Raw genomic sequence first — 20,745 nt, forward strand, 5'->3', positions numbered from 1 at the left:
CAAAAGAGGGAGGCGTGAGAGGAATACTTAGCCTATTTTGTGGCTGTCACTATTGAGACGCACAGCCAACGAGTAATGGGGGAGGAAGAACCCAAACCCACGTTGTCTGATGCCCCGTCCAGTGCCCACGGCCAAGCGTCTCGGAGTCTCCAGAATGTCACAGCCACTTGCCTTCGTCGCCAGCTGTTTGTGAGGGCGTAGGGGACAGGAAAGCCACACCCACAATAGGGTCTGACCCGGCACCCCACTCTTTCCCGCTCCTGGCCACTCCCTCCGGGCACAGCTGGAGCCGTCAGCTGGTAGCAGGGCAAGTAGGTTTGTTTTTAAAGCTCAGACCAAAAGCAAAACAAATCACCAGAGTTCCTCTTGATTCTCCAGGACCCATTTACCTGACACAGTGCATCTACTCCCTGGCTCTGTGTCACTGCAGTGGGGGCTGCCAGTAGCGCTGGGCCATCCACTTAGCGGGTCACAGAGCCCAGATCTCTGAGAAAGACACACAGGATGGACGGAAATCTAGTTTTCAAAGATTGGGTTCCCTCAGGCTTCATCAAGATGCAGAGGGGCCCCAAGAACCAGAAAATGCAGCTTTTCCTTTGTACGTGGTCCACTGGCACCTGGGGAAGCCACTGTAAACCGGACCCACATTCTTTCCTTCTCCTCTGGTTAAGCATTAGTATCCTGGGAGGAAATGTGTGCTGCTGTTTGTAAAACTGACTTCTGGGATAAGGGGGACTCGCAAGCCAGAATCTGCTTTCTGTACACATCTGTACCCTTCCACACTCCCTTGCACCCACACCTGGGGTGGTGCCCCTCCCGCCACTATTTGCACGCACCTGGGCCCAGAAATGCAGATGCTTGCTCTTTCTGGCTATGAACCTGTGCTTGTGGGATAATTTGCATCCACTATAAAAATAGCTTTGAAGGGGTGGGGAAGAGACCAGAGCTGGGCACAGAAACAAATCTGGGTGGCCAGGATTGTCCAGAGGCCTGGGCTCAAGCTGGGATGGTGAATACACTTAAATTGCTGCTAATCTCGCAGCAATCAGGCCTTGAAGTGGCAGAACAGGAGGGGCTGAGAACTCCCTTTGGTAACGATGGCTCCCCCGCTTGATCCACAAGTCCCTCTCAGGGCTGGCACTGTGTCCTTGGCTGCTGGGCATTTCCCCAAGAGATTCTCCTATGTGGCACTGCAGGCAGCAGTATGAGTTCCCAACCACTACTAGGTGGGTACCAGGGTGGGGAAACGTGAGGACTCCCCTGGGAACAATCTGCTGAGAGCCGCAGGCCCCAGAGTGACAGCTGGAAACCTGGCAAGGTGCCTGCCCTGCAGATATGCCCACTGCCACCCCCTTTCCCCAGCCATGGAGTTGGGTGGACTGGATAGGAGCATCTGTGGCCAGAGCAGGACTAAAGCCATGATGGGACGGAGAGGGCAGGTGCCAGGCTGGACAAACCCAGCTGCCCACTAAGCCTGGTAATGGCAACTCAGAACCACCAGCAGTCCCTGCCCAAGAGGTCTGAGGACATTCTGCCAGGCCTCCCCCTCTGGCGCTGTCTGCGTTGTGGTTATTCAGGTCCCTGACCGAGAGCTCTCACCATGGGCAGTCCCCAAGCCTAGTCTGTGGGCACAGGGTCTTGGAGCCTGGGAGGCTGTCTCCTCTGTGGTCCCTCTGCCCAGCTCCTCCTGCTTCCGGACTCCCCTCCATTGCTGTACCCACTCTCCATCACTGAAAGCCCTCTGGTCTCTCTTTGGCTACCCCTGAGGACTCTTAAAACAATTAGCCCTTCCTTCTCGAAGGTTCCATGCCTCTTATCTTTGGAGGGCAGGAGCAATAACTAAGCTTATAACATGGGGAATGCCTTGCACTGTTCAGGTCACCCTAGATTAACTAAGGCAGGTCTAACCCAAGGACAGTTGCTTCCCAAATCCCAGACCAGAGAATTTAGAAGCCCAAGGGTCCATAGAGGTCATTGCTTTGAGCCCCTGCATCTCACAGAGAAAGAAATTGAGACTCCAAGAGGGAAAAGAACTTACTCAAGGTGACACAGCAAGTCAGAGACTGAGCTGATGTTAGGCCCCCAAATCAAGAGCGTTAAGGGCAGATTTTTATGACAAAAGGACCTAAGTTTGAGTCCTGGCTATACACTTACCAGCTGTGTGACTCTGGGCGAATTACTTAACCTTTCTGAGTTTCTGTAAACTCATCTGAATAATGCATACATAATGCCTACAAAAACAAATGAGATGTCTAGCTCAGTGCCTGGTATATAATCTGTATTTACCACACAGTTGCTCTGCTTGTTGACTATTGTTATTCAATAGTAGTGAGCTATTTAAGTGGCCTGTGTATTTTAGGGTAATAAAATGTGGGTTTCGGGTTTTCTTTCTTGGTGGGCTTTCATGGGAATAAATTTCCAACTGACTCAGTGGGTATAATAAACACTGCCTGCCTGGCTACAGGCAGATGGCCTACGTGACCTGTCAGGATTCCTTCCCGGAGTCCCCCAAATGTCACAGGCCCTGGAGCTCCCCCTGCTGGTTCTATGGGAAAGTTGCCTGATCAATAAATACAAAATGCAGAGCAGGGACATTGGTCCCAGAGTAGCCCCTTCTGGTGTCAAAGGGCCTTTCTCCTAAGGAATTCCCACGCTAGTCATTCACTTGCTGCCCGGGGATGAGGGGGTGCAGGAAGTGTGCATGGAGAGGGGCAGCAGGATTCACGCTGGCTGAATCCAGCGTCATCTTTTATCCCAAGCCAGTCATCCCACCCACCGATGTCCAGGACGGTCCAGCCTAGGCCAGGACGGGGGCAGAAGACTGGGTTCTATTCAGCCTGCTTTGTGACCCTGCATAAGCCACCTTCCACGGGACCTGGGGGGCCCTGGACGTGTTTCCCTGCATAGGTCGGATATCACTGTGGGTTCCTGAGTTCTTGAATTTCCACGTACTGATGCCCTTCCCTGCGGGAGTGTGGGAGAGCTTGATAATATATGTGGACCCATGTTCGTGGACCTGGGTGTCGTGTGTGTGCAGGTGTGGGTGTTGTATGCATGTGTGCATGTCCACAACATGACTTAACCTAAGGCGTGTGCTTTTGTCCTCCAAGGATCAAGACAAGACCAGGCCCCTGTCCACGCTAGCCAACTTGGCCATCATCATCACAGACGTGCAGGACATGGACCCCATCTTCATCAACCTGCCTTACAGCACCAACATCCACGAGCATTCTCCTCCGGTAAGCGCCTCCTGGGCCTGTGGGACAGAAGGGCGAGGACCTTGTTCGGTGGGACAGCCTTCCCCTTGGCGGTTCCCACCTCCCCACGCCCTGTGTATGGCAGTGATGGGTGTCCTAGCACCGGGAAAACACAACCCCCCTTCGCATGACACCCCACCTTCCTTCATCCCCAGAGGGCTCTACGTAGCAAGGAACAAAGACTTGCTCGGGCAAATGAAGGGATGCAGTGCAGAACGATTTATGTGGGGTGATAGGGGTGCCCCTAGAAAATCCAGCTGAGGCTGGAGAGTGGATTTGGACTCAGCTGGGCTCGCCAAAGCATCAGTGTGGCTCAGCCATGTTCCCGAGAGGCCAGGAGGTCAATCTGCCTGTCTTGCCAACCCACACTGCCCAGGATGGCAGAAGCTTGCCCTCTGCTCTGCAGGCCCTTTCAGACTTGGTTCTTCCCGAAGCGCTCACAGCTCCAGCTCCCCCTCCTAACTGCTCAGGCTTTGGGCTTCTCCGGTCCAGATTTTCAAGAGACACTTGATTGGCTGTGCTTATCATTTTTGTGCCATGTCACAAGGTCATAGATCACTAACCAGCCTGGAGATTGGCTGCCCTCTGGACCACGTGTCCACCTCTGGTCCAGTCAGTTGTAACTGGGGGTCTTTGAGAACAAAACACATGCTACTGCCCACTCAGCTGTGGGCCAGGCAAGCAGTGACAGGCAATCCCTTGCCTGGTAGCCATCCATGCTTTTGTGCAAACTAGGATAAAACAATAAATTGAAACAAGACAGCTACTAGGGGCAGATGCAACCCCTGGACATACAGATGGGGAGAGAAAAATGGGCCCTTCCTTTTGAGGGAAGTCGGTGTGCTTAGTGGAAAGACACAGAGCTTGGAGAGCAAAGTAGAGCGCCCACTGGCACACGTGGAGGTTCAGGGCTCTACCTGCACATGTGCACAGGCTCACAGAATTGGGCACAAGTGAAAGGCAAGTTTCCCTTGACCAGGGTGCAGACCGTGCCCTTGGGCCACCACAGGCCAGGGAAGCCTGACCTCCAGTTGGGAGACCGTGGTCTGACCTGACCAGGGGCGTCCCAGAGATACTATGCTCCGACCTCCAGGTGTGTGGGGGTAGCCCCTTCCTTCTTGGGCCCAGGTATGGACTGGAGGGTCTAACAAGCAAGAGGCTTTTTGGCTTCCTGTTTCAGGGATCTGAAGCTGCTTTGAGGGTAGAAGGGGATGTCTCAATGCCCCCACCCCAGCCTTCTCTTTCTTGGTGGTCCATGAGTAGTAGGAGCTCCAGCTTTTGAGACTGAAGGCTGTCTCCCCCTGCAAACCTCGTTGCCAAGTCCACATCTTCTCAGCCCATGGAGGCTTTCCCTGACCTTTCAGATAAGACATGTACTTCCATCTGCCCTCGGCACCTGGACACCCCTATCTTTGTGCTCCATGCTCCTAAACAGCTTGCTCAACTTCTGCTTCCCTGTGGGACTGGACATGGAGCACAGCAGGGAGAGGGTCTGCTGTAAGCATAGCCCAGCCCGGGTGCTCGGGAAGTATTATGGAATGAATGAATGAATGAATGAATGAATAGGTGCCCTGATCAGACCAGCCCACTCACCAGTCTGCCGTGCTCATCACCCCTCAGGCCTGCTCCCATCACCAATCGAAAAGCCACACATCGGTTGATTTCCAGCTGCTTAGCACCTTCCTTACAATTGTTTCCCTGACTTTATTTTCACTGGCTTACAGACATAGCCGTCCCTCTTCCCTCAGCTCCAGTAGAATTGACTCTCCTTGTGCTGCCTAATTTACCACTAAATTATAGTCACACCTGTAATATTCACTGATAGGTGAGTGGATTAAGTTAGAGCCTCCAGTAATCCAGGTGCCTGAGTCTCTGGACCTGCTCACAGTCTTCCTGTGGATCTCCCTGGGCTTTGCACCCAGGGCTGAGTGCAGAGAAGATGGGCAAAGCCAACTTTTTCTCACTGAAGTAAGGATGTGATGGTGGCCGGGCCGGGCCGCCTGAGGAACTTGGAGCAGGATCCTGCACAGCCATGCACGCACCTTGGCCGAATCTCTCAATCTCCGACTGCTTCCTCATTGGGAAACTGGGACTAATAATGTTCACAGCAGTGCCTCCCACCTCTGAGGGCGTTAAGGACTGGACATAGCATGCGCAGGTGGAGACCCAGCAAGGGCCAGCATTGCAGGTATTCGATCGTAGTGGTTCTGCGTCAGCCAGTCAGTCAGTTAGAGGAGTCGAATTGGGCTGGGGGTCCCAGCTTCAGCTTCATCTCAGAGGCTTGATAATCAGCAAGAGGGGTGTTGGCAGGGTGAGTATCCTCCATGCGCCTTCAGTTTGTTTTTTTTTTGTCATCCCCGTATCGTAGCCGAGTAATATTGTTTCAGATCGGCAGATTTCTGAGTTCGTCCATTCGTTCGTTCTATGTGCCACTCTTTTATTCATCCACTAGACATATATTAAGCCCTTCCTGTGAGCTGGGCCCTGTGCTAAGCCCCACCTTCTCCTCTCCAAATAATTCCACGGGCTCCTGCTAGGCGACCCCTAAGATCAGACAAATGGGGATACTGGCTCCCCTTAGCTCCTACTCTCCTGATACTCAGTTTCTTGGCATCTGATATATTCTCTCTCAGGCTCAGGGATCTTGATATCTCTTTGCTGTGCCAAGGTTATCCCTTTGGCCCCACAAGTTCACTAAAGCTTTCCTTCCTTATAAAAGGGAGAGAGTTGAGGATTTGGGGCTCTCCCAGATGCTGGCTGGCGCCCCCAGGGCCACAGAATCATCGCTGTGTCCGCACCTGAAAGGAGCTCTCCAGGGTCTGCTCCCTCGCACAGCTTTTCTCCTATAGGCCGATTCCCGGACGCCCCACGCCTGATTTTTCCAGGCTTCTAATTGGTTTTCGTTCCTTTGATCCAAGCCCTCCATGCCCCTTTACAGTGTGGAACCCTGATTTAACACAGGCCTTCCCAGGCCTGGCCCGGGCTGAGGAGCACCACGGCCTGCTCAGCCTCCCTGGTGGGACGACCCGAGCATCCCTGTGCTCGGCCTTGCTGCGGAGGGCCCGGGGTCTCTATTCGGACCCTTGCCCACTCTCCCTGGTGCCCCCTCTTTATCTTCGGCTCCCAGAATGTATGCCTCTCTCTATCAGTGTATCAGGCCAGCATGCCTCATCCAAAGTGTATATATTACCTCATAAAATCCTTCTTATTTGGGATTATTGCCTCAAATTTTAATTTCCTCACTCGAGCAGCAGCATGTCGGCCTGCCCGTCGGTGAAGGGCCGATAGAAGGTGAAAAGAACGGATAAACTGCACAAATGACTGCCAGCCGATGTCTATCAGCCCTTTGACTGGAATTGACTGGAATTAAGAACTGAGAAATAGGATTTTCTGCCTCAGAATCTGCTGTGGCAGCTCTTGTCGGAAGTCCCCTTCAGCCCTACTCCCATTCCTGAAACAAACTGCACGTCCACCTTTCAAGTCCTTAATCCTGTCATGGAAGTGGGGGGAAAGGCAGCCCCAGCTGAGCCAGCAGGAGCGAGGTGGACCGGGACCCCCGAAGCCGGGTAGAGAGCCCAGTCGGGTTCTGGCTTCAGCGGCTGTCCTGGCCAGTTGTTTCGGAAGGAGGCAGGGAATAGAAAGAAGGGAGACACAGGTTCCTTCTAGAGAAGCCCCAGCTCCTCTCCACTGTGCCCCGACGTCCCTACTGGGACCGAGCCTCCTAGCTGGGGCTGCCTCGCATGCCCCCCAGGTCCACCCCAACCCAGCCGTCCATTCCCGTCACCCTCACCGTGCCCACTCACTGCACCCTGTGACTTTAAGCAAATCCTGAACTCTCTGAGCCTGTTTCCTCACATACACCCTCACGGTGGGAGTTTGTGAGGAAAAGGTGAGAGAACTTATGTTGCGTGCCCAGCTCAGTGCTTGGCACGTGGCAGATGCTCAGCAAATACTGTGGGCTCTCCCTGTGTGCTGTTAGGTGTTCTCTGTACATAATACCCAGAAAACGCCTTACCTCTAGGGTAGAGATTATTAATGTGGGGTGTTGGGGCGTCTGAATTTGCTGGAATTGTTTGGAATGTCACTTGTGTGCATTGTCTGGAAAGAGGCACCTTAGCTTTCATCAGATGCTCACAGCGTTTCCAGGCCCAATGAATATGTCATTTTTATAGCATTTGCTGTGTACTGTTCCAAGTGCTTTACATGTATCAGTTCCTGGGGTGGGGTGGGAACTGCAATTATACCTATTTTATAGATGGGTAAAACAAGGCAGCGAGAACTTCAGTAACTCACTCAAAGGATTCAAACACAGGCAGCCTGGCAACAGCGTCAAACCCTTAACCCCCTTGCTGTACTGCTCTTCCCACCCTGAAGAGCTGGGGTGCCACAGGCCTGTGTACCTTCAGCCTTTCTAGGGGAGCCTGTTTCCCAAGAGGCCTCCTCACAGCGTGGGTTCCTGTGAAGGGAAGAAGCCCATGTCAGGGTGAGCCCCATCTCTAGCCCTCCTGAGCCTGCCCACCGGCTCTCTGTGCCACGACCTGGTGCATCCCCAGCTGGGGTCCTTCTCTGGAGAGGCCGTCAGGCAGAGTGCCCCTGGTAAGGGGCCCAGCTCTGGGTCAGGCCCAGGCCTCACTTCTCCATCTCCTTCCCTTTGGAAATAAGTTTCAGTATATTGAAAATATAATCACTGAGACTCTGAAATAAGAGCCATGGATTCCCAAGAGCCCTCATTCTTCCCTGTTAATTCCTTCTCATAACGTTGCTAGTCTTTGTGGCTGCACTTGTATTAAAAGCTCAGGATTTTATTAAAAATGGATTTATTTACCCAAAAAGAGATGAAACCCCGAAGTTTATCAGGAGCCTTTTGGTGGGAGCTCAGGTGTGGCTCTTCCTGAGGAGATCCAGCTGCCTTGTCGTCTGATCCTGGATTGCCTGCGGGCCCCTCTGAGCCCTGCCCACCCCGGGGCACTCCTGGCATCCTGGGGCAGGAGGAGATGCACACATGGCTCTGAGGACTGGGGGTCCTTCAGCCACTAAATCCCCCCTTTATAACAGGCCAGCACTGTCTACACCCCCCAATCCTGAAGTCCTCCAGCGGGCCAGGGGCAGCCCAGGCTCCCTCATGCCAGGATACATGATGGGTCCACACCGGATGGGAGTTGTCCCCGTGTCCAGAAAACCTGTCCTAGCAAGAGTCCTGCACCTTTGGGACCTACTCCTGGGGGGCAAATCCGGGCCTCTCCTACGTGAGGAGTGACTCCAGGAAGGGCAGACTCCAAAAAAAGAGCCCCTTGTAGGGTGATGGTGGGGAGTGGTTAGTGCAGACCCTTCAAGTCTAATGAGGTGCTTCCCAAATGACCTCCCACGGACCCCTTGTCTAGTGCTTCAGCTGGTCTAGTGCTGTTAACACATGTTACTTGAGAGTCTGTCTTCAGCTCAGCAAGCTTGGGGACAAAGGTTAGCAGGTGTCTTTGCCACTTTAGCACTTCTCGGAGCTTTATCCATACTGACGCCCACTGTGCATCTCTAAGAGAAGGACGGAGCAGGTACATTTTCCCAAATCGGACATGAGTTAATGCTTGTAAAGTGCTTAGATGATAAGCACTATAGCAACCACTTTCACCAATACTGTTATAATAGAACCTGTTGCAGAGGCAGTGTCACCTGGCAGTCAAGAGCGTTTTGGAGCCAAAGAATCTGAATTTGAACCCTGGCTTTTTACCATTTACTTGGAAAGACTGCTTAACTCTTGTTCCCCAGTCTCCTCTTCTGTAAAACGGGGCCGTCTGCTGAGGCAGTGTGAGGGTGAAATGAGTGAGTACATAAAAAGCGTTTGCAGCAGCGCCAACCACAGCGTGAGTGCTCGAGACAGGGCAGCTCCTGTTGCAGCCGGTACTTCACAGTCTCGGGCACAACTCTGGTCCTCAGAACCCATTTCAGGACATGCTGGTTTAAACTGCATCTTTCTCTGACTTCTTCGGAACAGTCTGCTTCCCCCAGGGGATCTAGCCAGAACTCCTGTCCCTGGGGAGAGCGACTCCAAAGGGGGCCTGACCTGCTATCCGCATAGCCCCAGCCTCTGGACTGTGTCCATCTCTCTGCGGGAGACATTTCTCCTGGAACATTCTCACCTTCTCTTAGCCAAACTTAGGGATGTCCTAGATTGCTGCACACCTGGGCTCAGGAGAGGATGGAGTGACAGCTGTCACTGGAGGGGCAGCACTGCTTGGGGAGAGTGAGATGGCGGACACTCCTCCTGTGTCCTGGGAGCAAGAACCAGAGGAGTCAGAGGGGAGGCACCTGCAACCCAGGGCCACCCCTCCAGCTCAGAGGGCCCATGTGTCAGGGAACAAACCTCTTACCACAGGAGAAGGTGCTCAGATGGGGGTGGAGGGTGCTTCCTAAGGGCTTCAGCCTCCACCTGATAAATGGGGGAGAGGCACCAAGGCCACGCGGCCTTCATTATGCATGCAGATGCCAGGGTTGGTATTTCCCTAGGGGTTGGGGGCAGGGCTGTCCTGCTGTCCATCATCCAGGCAACACTGCTGCCTGGGCCAGAACCTGAGGCAGGCACGGTGGGCAGGTCTGGCTGGCTGGACCACCGTGTGATAGGGCTTGGAGAGCAAGGTGAAGGTTGCTCAGGGCGAGGGGCAACTCGGCAAGTGGCGACGATGTGGTGACGTCAGGATCCTTTCATTTGTCTATTCATTTATTCACTCCGTCAGCCAATCAGTTGATATCGAATGCACCCGTTATATGCCAGGATCTCTTTGTGGAGAGCCCAGTACTTCCAAGCCCTTGCCTGTGCTGTATCTTTTGCCTGGAGCATTCTTCCTCTTCCCTTTCTCTCTCCGGCAAACTCCTACTCATTCCTCGTGACTCATCCCACATGTTGCCATCTGTACAACCCTTTGCCAGCTCCTCCAGGTAGACTTCTGCACTTTGGGGTACATTTCTGCTTCTAAGCACCCCCATATGTGTCTGGCAGTATCGGTGTGTATGTCCTTGACCCCTTGCCGTAGACTATGTGCTCCCCAGAGCAGGGAACCCTAAGTCCCCATCCTGAGTCCCAGCTCCTGGTCTCTTCTCCCCCAGGCCCGCAAAATGAATGGGGTGTGGGACAGAGCCATTTGACGCAGGAACTGCCCGTCGCAGTGCTGGATGGGGCATGTTTCACAGGGCCACGGTGGCTTCCAGGGTGCCACCGTCAGCCTGGTACTTGCTTTCAGGATTTATGATGCTTTCATTCAGAGTATAAGTGATAGGGGATGTTCTCCTTTATTCGGGTCCTAGTGAAAACAAGTTCCCAGGGTTTTTGCTGTTATTCATATTAAAGTGGGGCAAACTGAGACCAGAGAGATGCAGCAACCTTCCTGAGATCACACAGCAATTTGATGGTTGGTCAAGGTGGAGACCAGATCTCTTGTCTCCCTACCAGAGGCTCCTCCATCAGCTCCTCTTTCCTGGGTGGTTCAACTGAATGAGAGGAAATGGGTAGGGGAAGGGGGAATGAGAATATAAGCAAGATTGGGCATCTCCAAAGGATGCAGGTGTTTGCCCGGGGGCCTCAGTGTATGTCCCCAGGGTGATGGGGGCAGCTGAGCCTCAGCACTCAGCACCTATTTCCTAGGCTGGCCTTGCAGCGGGGTCTCCCCCTGGGGGAGGAAGCTGGGGACACCAAGACAGCCGCAAAGAAAGACAGCAGCCTGGGGTCTGGGCAGCCAAACTCAAGTCCCTTCTCTTTCCCCGCAGGGCACGACTGTGCGCGTTATCACTGCCATTGACCAAGATAAAGGACGCCCCCGAGGGATTGGCTACACCATCGTTTCAGGTAAGGCTTCGGCTGTCCCTGGTCCCCATCCACCACCCAAAAAGAACCACTGTAGGAGTATCAGGCTCTGGAGCTAAGGAGAGGTCTGTGGACCTCTAAGAGGACTTGCCCCCAGGCACAACCCTGGTCAAAGGACCCAGGCAAGGGCTTGACTGCTTGACTGCATGAAGGAGGAAGGAGCAGGGGAGCGGGAGAGGAGCTTGGGAAAAGGCTGATGTCTAGGTGCTACCTGCGTGGTCCTGGGGGGCAGGAGCGTGTGCTGCTGTCCGAGGTCCGAGGCATCTGGGCCCTTAGGAGCCCTGAGCCTGGGTCACTGGTGACTCCGATATAGCCTCCTGCACTGCTCCGGGTTTTCTTTGTTCTTTTGAGACTTGATGAGAATGGAGCAGTTTGGACATCATTGTAAAATGAGTAGAGCTGCAGCTTCAGCTGATGGCATGTTCTTTCCACATTTCTGACCATTGGAAATGCATGCATCACCTGGAATGCAGCAGGGGAGGCTCATAAGCCCCCCTCTCCCACCTCGTTTCTTGGTTGAACAGAATAGTGACCGATGATAGAGAAGGTTCTGGATGATGGGATCCCTGACCTATGTCCTCACCCAAAGACTGATGAAACAGCAGCTCCGGGTAACTGTTCTGAGGCTGGGTGGCTTTGGAGCAAGGGAGCAGGTGAGAGGTCCGTGAGAAGCCGCCCACTGACGCACAGGTGCTGGCTCTGTCCCTGTCCTCCACCCCCTACCCACACACGGCCTCCCTGCTCTGCCCACTGGCCATCCTGGTGCATCTGGGCAGGCCAGACCGATGACCAGGAGAATGGCAGGCCACCAGGCCACTGTCCACACTATTGCCCCTCCCCGTCACAACCTGGAGGACAGGCAATGGCATATTGGGGTCATTTTCTCCCTAAAGCTCAAAAGACACCAAGATATAGTGACCAAGAACATAGAAGATGGCATCTTGAGCATATTGCCTTGGGTGGGTCTCTATACCTCAGTTTCTCGTCCATAAAATGGGAGCAATAAGAGTGCCTACCTTGGGTGTTTCAAAAGTCAGAACACTTAATACACATAAAGAGCTTAGTTAATGCAGTAAGGTACTCTGTAACTGTTAGTTATTTTTATCATCATCATCGTCGTCGTCACTGCTAGCAGCTAATAACACCCTTGGGGAGCTGGGGGTTAGGTGGTGGGAGGGAGACCCCTCACCTCCTTGGAAATCGGGTATTACAGGCTCCCTGTGACCTGTAGCTGCTGCCATGACTATTGTTGTGCCTCTCAGGCCAGTGACCCAGGACCTACAGCAAATGCCAGACCGGCCCATGCGCAAAGCAGCAGAAACATGGGTTTGGGTCTCTGCTCTCCCCACCCCACGTCCCCATTCTGATGCGCAGCACGGTCCTTGTGGAATGAATGAATGCTTGAATGAATGAATGAATGTCACTTAGAGTAGTGGGTTTTCAAACTCCTGTATGCCCAAGAATCTCTGGGGGCTCCTGCCAAAAATGCAGAGTCCTTGGCACCCACAGAGATTCTCATTCTCATGAGGGGGCGGAGGGTGGGGAGAGTGTGAAACGGTATGGTCCTTTCTCACAGCACCCCAGGTGGTTCAGATGCAGGCGGTCCTTAGGCCAGGCTGTGGGAAAGCCAGTCCTAGGAAGGAAGCCATTCTGCAGGAAGGCCGAGTCCCCTGGGAATTGGGGGCCTCTCCTGGTGGGCACAGGAGGAGGGTGGCCCAGGCTGCTCCTGGTCTCCTTCATGAGTTTTTCAAACTGAGAAGCAAAGCGAGTGCCTCCCAGTGACAGGGGACTTGTGTTGGAGATCAGAGGGAACACCAGTGAGCCCCCAGAGTGATGGCGTCGGGGGGCCAGAATAAGGGGACACCTGGCTGGGTGGGGGGATTATCTCCTCATCTAGTTGCCTCTGGACTGGTTACAGACATACCGCAGCCTAGATCGGGGTGGGGAGCAGGGAGCCAGGGCCTGGCCTGCAGTGACTCGGCGAGGCTATCCTCAAGGGCATTGGTCCATTCCAGGGCCATGCTGAGTGTCAGGCGACCAGCCCCAAGCTCAGGTCCTCTCCAGCCTTCAAAGATGGCCCCAGCCAGCTCTACCTCCTCACTCCCTCCCCTTGGAGCAGGAGGCTAGAAGGTGGACCTGCTGAGCCTCTGGTGTCTGGGCTGGGCTTGCAGCTAAGAGTCTGGAGATAATTGCCTGGGGCAGCATCCTGTGGGATTTCTAGGGACATACCCTCCTGGGCCTGGTTCCCAAGTCCAAACAATGGAATGAGAAGGGAGACCCAGGATGTGAAATTACAGGTAGGGGATGTGTGTGAAGGTGGAGGCAGGAGGCAGAAATTTCTGGAAGGCCTGGAGCAGTTAATATAGCTATATAGAATTCCCACTGCCAGCACAGATGTGCCTTGAGAGCTTTTAGAAAGGGTGACAAATGGGTTTCCTCTCACATGCCAACTTTGATTGATTGGTAATGGCTGCCTGAAGAGGACCATGAAGTCAAACGGGCTCAGTGCGGTCTTTAATTGGTAGAGTCTATGAGTGTGGAAATGGATTGGGCCCTGCCTGTGGCACGTATTTGCCATTCTTGGTAATATAGCACTTGGACCACACTCACAGGGTGGCCTCTGTGGTCCTCATTTGTCACCACCTGACCCCACCCAAATCCTTTCAGACAGCTTGAGGAAATGGCAGGCCTTCTCTTTTTCTTCCCTCCTCATCCTGAGCGCCTGGCTCACCTGGCTATCCACCCACCTGTTCCTGCCCACCTTTCTCCTCTGGCCTTAGGCTGGCATGGTTTCCCTGTGAACCAGCCTCAGTGTGAGCCTACAGCAGGCAGATGGGCAGGAGGGCAGAGTCCCCAGGGGAGCAGGTGGACAGAAAGCTAGGACTTGGCCTCGTCTCCACTTCCCTCAGCCAGCGTAGACACCGCTGCAAAGAATACTGTCTGCCAAGTATCTGGCCTCACACCCCGGCCTTTCCTCGGAGGTTTGGCCAGTGCCCTTTTGGCTCGAAACAGGGAGAAAGAATACCTTGCAAAGGCATCTTCATGCTAATTGCCCCACGCTGGGCCCTGAGTGCCCAGTGGGGCCCTCTCTAGCTCTAGGTACTCTGGAATCATTTTCATTTGAAAGACAGAACTGAGGGCCTCAGGGACTGCTACAGCCAGGTGCGAGTCCTGAAGGCCACTGTGGGTGACCAGGTCTCCAGGTGTGTCCAGGTGCCTCCAGAACCTGGGCAGGAGGTAGCTCAGTCTACCCAGGGGTGGACACAGGCCTGCGCCCACAGTGATCCATGGCACATGGTTAACCTGTCCGGCTCTCTGAGACCTCGTCCCCTCTGGACTGTTTATCAGCCCTGCACCGGGGGGAATTTATGTCTGCACACCAGCGCTTTCCCCATTACTAATGACCCCTCTGTTTTGCCAAGAACAAAGAGGCCTTCAGAGGTAAGTTATGGCTTCATTGCCATCAATTTGTTCTCAGCCTCTCGTGGCCAAACTGAGACTGAAGAATGACAAGGTTCTTTCCCATAGAGGACCTGGCAGGGGCTCCGTCCTCTTCCTGGGCCTGTGCCTGTCCTGCCACTCACCAAGGACATCACTTCTGCGGGGGCCCAGGCACGACAGGGCTCTGCAGCCTCTCGACCCAGTAGCCAGCCCGCCTGTGGTCTGAGCAGACACCGTCCTCGCCAGACAGACACCGTCTCGTTTCAGGAGGCATCTGCACCGCCCTCCACTGCAGAGCACTGGACTTGGAGTCCAGACTTGGGGGTTTTAGGCTCCACTCTGCCACCTGCAGCAGTGTGTCTGAGCAAGGCATTTCACCCCTCTTCACACCATAATTCTCATCCAGGGAACAGGGTTAAGAGTCCCCTTGGCAGATAAGATGGTACCAGAGAGACTCTAAAGGGCCATAAAATAGTAAGCACTATTCGTTATGAAGGAAAGATCAGGGCCACGGGTCCCTGGGCGTCCCAGTCACTCATTTCTTCCTTCACTCATTTAAGTAGAGAAGTGGTTGAGAGTACAGGCTCTGAGGCCAGGGTGGTGACCACTAGCCAATACGGTTGCACGTGTGCCTATGGGGCTCTTGAAATGTGGCTGGTGTGCATTGTGGTGTGCTGTAAATATAACCCACAGGATTTTGCAGACTTAGTGCAAAACAGATGGCAAAATATCTTATTAATAATGCCTTTTATTGATGATATGTTGAAATATTTTCAATATACTGGACTGAACACAACATATTATTAACATTAATTTACCTATTCATTTCTTTTTTCTTTTAATGCGGCTACTAGAGAATTTAAAATAACACATGTGGCTCACGTTCTATCTCTATGGGCAGCTCCATTCCTGAGTTAGATGGCCTTGGTTTGCCTTCTCCCACTGACCAGCTGTGTCACCTAAGCCTCAGTTTTCCAGTCTGGAAAATGGATGTAATAATAGGCCACGCCTCCCAGGGATGCTCCGAGGAGTCGGTGAATTAAGATGTGTTAGTACTTAGAAGAATGCCTGAATTTATAGTAGGTGCTCTACAAATGGGGACTGTTGATATCCACCCACTGTGGATGGGTAGGGGGGCGGGGGGCGGGAGGAAACACTGTCTCAGCCTTAGGAGCTTGCCGAGTGGCCGGGGAGACAGGCTATGATGCCCTAGTGGGTGGGACGCTTTGAAGAGAAACCAGGGCTGTGCTGATCATCGTTGACATGAACTGATGGCCCCCGGGGGTCCGTTAGACCATCCTCTCTACTTTTGTGTGTGTTCGAAAAGATCCATAATAAGGGCCAGACTACAGGTCTCTCCCTGTGGTCGCAGCATGAGAGCAGAGTACAAACTTAGGCAGCCAGAGTCATGGCAGGACAGGCATTTAGAAAGTTTTTCCCCTCTTTGACCGAGGATTACTTGAAAGGAGCGCTGTGGAATCTGTAACCAAAGGAGGCATTATGCTTCCAGAAAAATCCCAAGGAAAAGTACTGTAAGCAACAGTAGTAGCTGTTGGATCAGGCGCTAAAGGAAAGGGTGGAGAGATTCAACCAGTTAGCGGGAAAGGTGGAGATCAAGTTCTTCTTCCCGAATGTGGAGGCACCAAAGTTGTTCTAGATGAGAAGGATTGTTTCTTATTTAGAGATGGTAACATTCTTGGAAAGTATGTGGACTGAAATAAATCCCTATTGAAATGGCATCCCACGAAGCTGCCCGTTCCATTGACGTTCTGAAACCTCATCATGTAAATAATTTCCATGCCTCTCTTTTGTAATAAGCTAACAACATCCAAACTAGTGACATCCACTATCTCGTAAAATTTAGTTTCACTGTACTGATATAAACATTTCCAAATAAAAATATATAAACAAAAAAAAATATCTGTAATAAGAACTGAGAAAGAATTCATGGGAGGGGCTGCCTCCCCAGCCATCACCAGGGTGGGGAGACTCACAGAGCATCTAAGGCACCCACTGACTGGTGAGCAGGAACTAGCAGAGAATTGTGGAGGGAGGAACAGCGTGTACCAAGATCTGAGAGCAGGCGAGAGCATGGTACATTCGTTCCACTGCAGTAATGCAGCATGCAAGGGAGGCAATGGGGAGAGGAGGCCACAGAGGGACATAGAGCCTGGCCATGCAGGGTGTGGAATGCCCAGCTCAGGAGAATGCCAGGCCTTGGCCCTGAGGGCAGCACGTAGCCAGTTCAGCAAGGGAGGGATATGGTCAGATGCAATGTATGGTCAGATGCTCACTGTGGGCAGATTGAAGCCAGTGAGTTGGAGGAGGGCAGGAGAGAGCAAGCGGGCCAACAGGGAGGCTGCCCTTAGTGTCCCCTAGCTGGCCATCACAGTGAGGGAACAGAGACAGACATCCGAAGAAGGATGTAGAAGCAGAGTTGACAGGTCACTGGTGGGACAGGTGGTGCAGGCGAGGGAGGAGCCCAGACGGGCCCTTGGCCTGAGAGGCCTTTAGAGACCCCTTGAGCAGGGAAGTTGCTTATTTTAACTTCCAACTACTATTTGTTCCAGAGAGGCATCTTCTATTCTCAGCAAAGTAACCTTGACTGAGTGACGAAAACTCTTCGTGGCTTCAATTTCCCCATCTTTTAATCGGGGCCAATAGTATCTTTCTCACAGAGTTGTGAAAATAGAAGTCATTGAGACCATCATGTAAAGTGAGAGGCATTGGGTGAGTATCTATCACAGGTTGGCGTACAGTAAGCCCTCCGCAGATGTCAGGCATCTCCCCTCCTGCCTACCACCCATCAGGATGTGCTGGAGACAAGCGTGTGTCATGCTGTCAGAAGCCTGTATTGCTAGCTGTGACCACTCTTATATGCCGCCAAGCCAGGCTCGCCCAGATGGGCAGGAGCCCAGGTTGAAGGCTCCCCGCAGTCAGCCCCAGGGCTCTAAGGCCTAGGATTCTGTCCTGCCATCATTTTTCCACAAGCCCCGGAACTTTTCATATTTTCTCTGTTGCCCATCATAGGGAGACCATTTACCAGTGGCTGTCGAGCATGGTTCTCCAAGTGGGGGCCTTGGACCAGCAGCAGCAGTGTCACCTGGGAACCTGTGAGACACTCACCTTCTCTGGCACCACCCACAACTGCTAAGTCAGACACTCAGGAGTGGGGCCAGGAAAACTGTTTTAACAAGACCTCCAGGTGGTTCTGAGGCTGTCTGAATGCTTTCCCCCGGCATTAGAAGCATTTCATTTTCCACAAATACTAGACTGATGATTCTGTCATTTCATCCTCTCCTGTCTCTAATTGATGCTAAATGAACTCCTCTCCGATGCCAGAAGGGCCCTTGCCACCTGAGGCGGGAGGATTTGGTGAATGAGCCTACGCTAGCAGTTTCCACGGTGTCCTGCAGGGCAGCCCCCACCTCAGCCTGTCACCACTCCACTGTCCTCTTGGCAGGCTGAAGAGGCCCTAAGCAATCCCTCATCCACACCACGAAGCCCACTTCCCTTTCTCCATCTGACCCTGCTTCTGTGGCCTTCTGCCACTCTGCCACATCCCCCAGGGGGAAAGGAGGGGGACCCCATTTATTGGGTGCCGGCCGTGTACACAGTAGTGTATGAGGGAGACAATGACTCCATTTTGTAGACAAGAAAAGCAAAGCTCGGAGAGTTTACATAGATTGTCCCAGGGTCGCAACTACTATGTGGAAGAGCAGGGGTTTGAACCCAGGTCTCTCGGGCTCCAGAATACGCCCAGTTTCCATGACAACAGGATTCTCAGCGTGTGGTCCCTGAACCAGCAGCATCACCTTCACCTGGGAATGATTAGAAATGCCAAATTTTGCACCCCGCCCTTAACCTACTGAGTTAGAAACTGCGGGGGTGGGGTCCAGGTGATGCTGACGCCGGTGGTCTGGGGACCCCACTTGGAGAAGCTCTGGTCTAGAAGAACAGGTGTTGTCAACAGGGGCGAAGTCACCCCCAAGGGGCAGACATTTGTTCTGAGGGGTGAAAAATATCTTACTCTTTTTATGTATAAAGCATAGACATCCATACAGATATGTTATATCTGTGGTGTTGAAATTTCAGGCGGGTGATGGAGAAGCAGTTAGGCAAAAAAATGTCTCACATGGTGGGGGGAGTGGGATAAGGAAAAAAAGGTTGAGAAACACTGGCCTAGAATGAAGACTAGATGAGCAGTGTCAGGGCTGAAAGCCCTCGCTCTCCCTTGAAAGGCCGTGGTCCCATCCCAGTCACACTGGGCTCCTGCCCAGGTACGTTAGTGAAGGACAAATCCTCAATTGCCACGCTCTGGATTTTCATTTTAATCCTACCAAGTAAGGCAGTTCCTTGAAAATACACTGAGTCCTTTGAAGAGAAGGCTGCGTGTGTGTGTGTGTGTGTGTGTGTGTGTGTGTGTGTGAAGATAGGGCGAATAATCAGATACAGTCAGCCTTGCACACACCCACACCCCCTACCTACACCAATAACTGAATCGGCCCCTTGGCCGTGACCCGGTGGGGGGCGGCTATCACAGGAGACCATTGTTTGAAACACATCAAAGCCCTTGTGATTAGATTAAGCGGCTTGGCATTTTTCTCCCCCCGGAGAAGTGAAAACTGAGGAAAAACAGACCCGCTTTGGATATCTGAAATGTACTCCACGGCCTGTGTGGGGTAGCACCGTGCATGCCTGGAAGCCCCAGAAGCTTCCGAGCACTTGGCTGGGCACAAAGGGTAATGGCCCACCTGGCTGGAGCCCAGAGGTGACCTGGGAGAAGCCAGGGCAGATCGGAGTTGCGTGGTGGCGCCAGCTGTAGAGGGCATAGAAGGCAAAAGAAGTGGGTTCTTGAGTGGGGCTAGGAGTGGGGACGGTGAACACGGGGTCATCGGAACATTCATCTCCTGGGAGTTGGGATGATTGCGACACGAAGCGCTGGAATGAGGGCAAGCTGCTAACAGGCCATTGCACCGTCTAGGGGACGTGGCGGGTCATTGTAGAGATGTACAGGGGGAGTCAGCAGGCTCTGGTGTGCTAAAAATAGATGGTGCAGGAAAGAGGAGACAAAGAAGCTTCTAACTGCTGGATCTAGGTTATGAGGTCCTGATGGTGGCCTAGGCAGAAAGCAGCCTATTCATCAGGAAAGTTGATCTGTTGACACCTATGGCTGCCTAGACCCATGTCAGCACATGTGCCAGAACGCCCTCCCCCATACCAAGGCAGACATCGCTAAGTGATCCCAGCACACTTTCCCCCGAGCCTGGACAGGCCCCAAGCCCTTCTTACCCAGCCCTCCAGCAGCCACCAGCAGTTGATAGGCGTTCTCTTTAGAGCTGGAACAAATGTGTCCAAGGTTTATCCCATTGCATTTCACGGCTCTCTTCTTTTGAAAATATCTAAGAACAATGCCTCTGGAGGGTGTTTTTTAATACTTAATTATACAAATGCACTGCCGTATTATTCGCAGTTCTCTCCCACCACCATACCCAACCAATGAAATATTACACCAATACTACATTTCTCCTGCTGAACCACAGAAAGCCTGCCTGCCCTTCATTCTCCCCCTTGATCTTCCTCCTCCCAGCCTTGATCCTGCTCGGCATTCTCCTGTACCCTCTTTTCTGATAAACCAGAGTCTCGTTCCTCCTCCCCCCTTTAATGAGGCCCCCTCCGCTCTTGGTCAGCAGCCATGGCTTCCCTTTTGCTTCTTCCCCGTGAATAACGGTGGTCCGCAGACTTGGAAGGGGTTTCATTGCCACATGGTCTGAGACCCTCCCTTCCTGCATCTTCTCTCTCCCACACCCTCTGCACACGCAGGAGTCTCTGTCCCTTGCTTCAGATACTATATATCCTCCTGGGTGCCCTCTGTACTGTGGGAGTACCCCAAGACCTCCCCCTTAGGCCCAGCCAGAACCTCTTCTGCTAGACCTTGAGTCCACCTCCCCAGCTGGGCAGGGAATGGACCTCAGCTCCACTCAGGGTACCCCTTCTCCTCAGGCGTGCCTGAGGGCTGGCGGACAGTCATGGCTGAGGTTCCTTTCAGGGGCTGGGGGTGATTCTAGTTGCTGGCCAGAGGTTGCTTAGGGGAAAGTTCTAATCTGTTTTCCCTGTGTTAATGGGCATTTGTCTTCTTTTAAAAGTTAGCTCTTTCCCCCTTTTTTCCTCATCTCTAATAGAATTGCTTTGTATTGG

General features: G+C 53.0%; 1 protein-coding gene and 1 pseudogene across 1 annotated transcript in view; both read left to right on the plus strand.

The window, feature by feature from the left end:
* The window catches only part of CDH23 (cadherin related 23), a 394,835-nt gene that overhangs the window by 161,131 nt on the left and 212,959 nt on the right, over nt 1-20,745 (plus strand). Inside the window, 2 exon segments of the mRNA XM_033130003.1 lie at nt 3,111-3,239; nt 11,010-11,088. Coding sequence (XP_032985894.1) covers nt 3,111-3,239; nt 11,010-11,088 — 208 coding nt within the window.
* Nucleotides 15,956-16,263, plus strand: LOC117035895 (10 kDa heat shock protein, mitochondrial-like; annotated as a pseudogene).

This window comes from Rhinolophus ferrumequinum, chromosome 16 (genome assembly GCF_004115265.2).
Source record: "Rhinolophus ferrumequinum isolate MPI-CBG mRhiFer1 chromosome 16, mRhiFer1_v1.p, whole genome shotgun sequence".
Lineage (NCBI taxonomy): Eukaryota > Metazoa > Chordata > Mammalia > Chiroptera > Rhinolophidae > Rhinolophus > Rhinolophus ferrumequinum.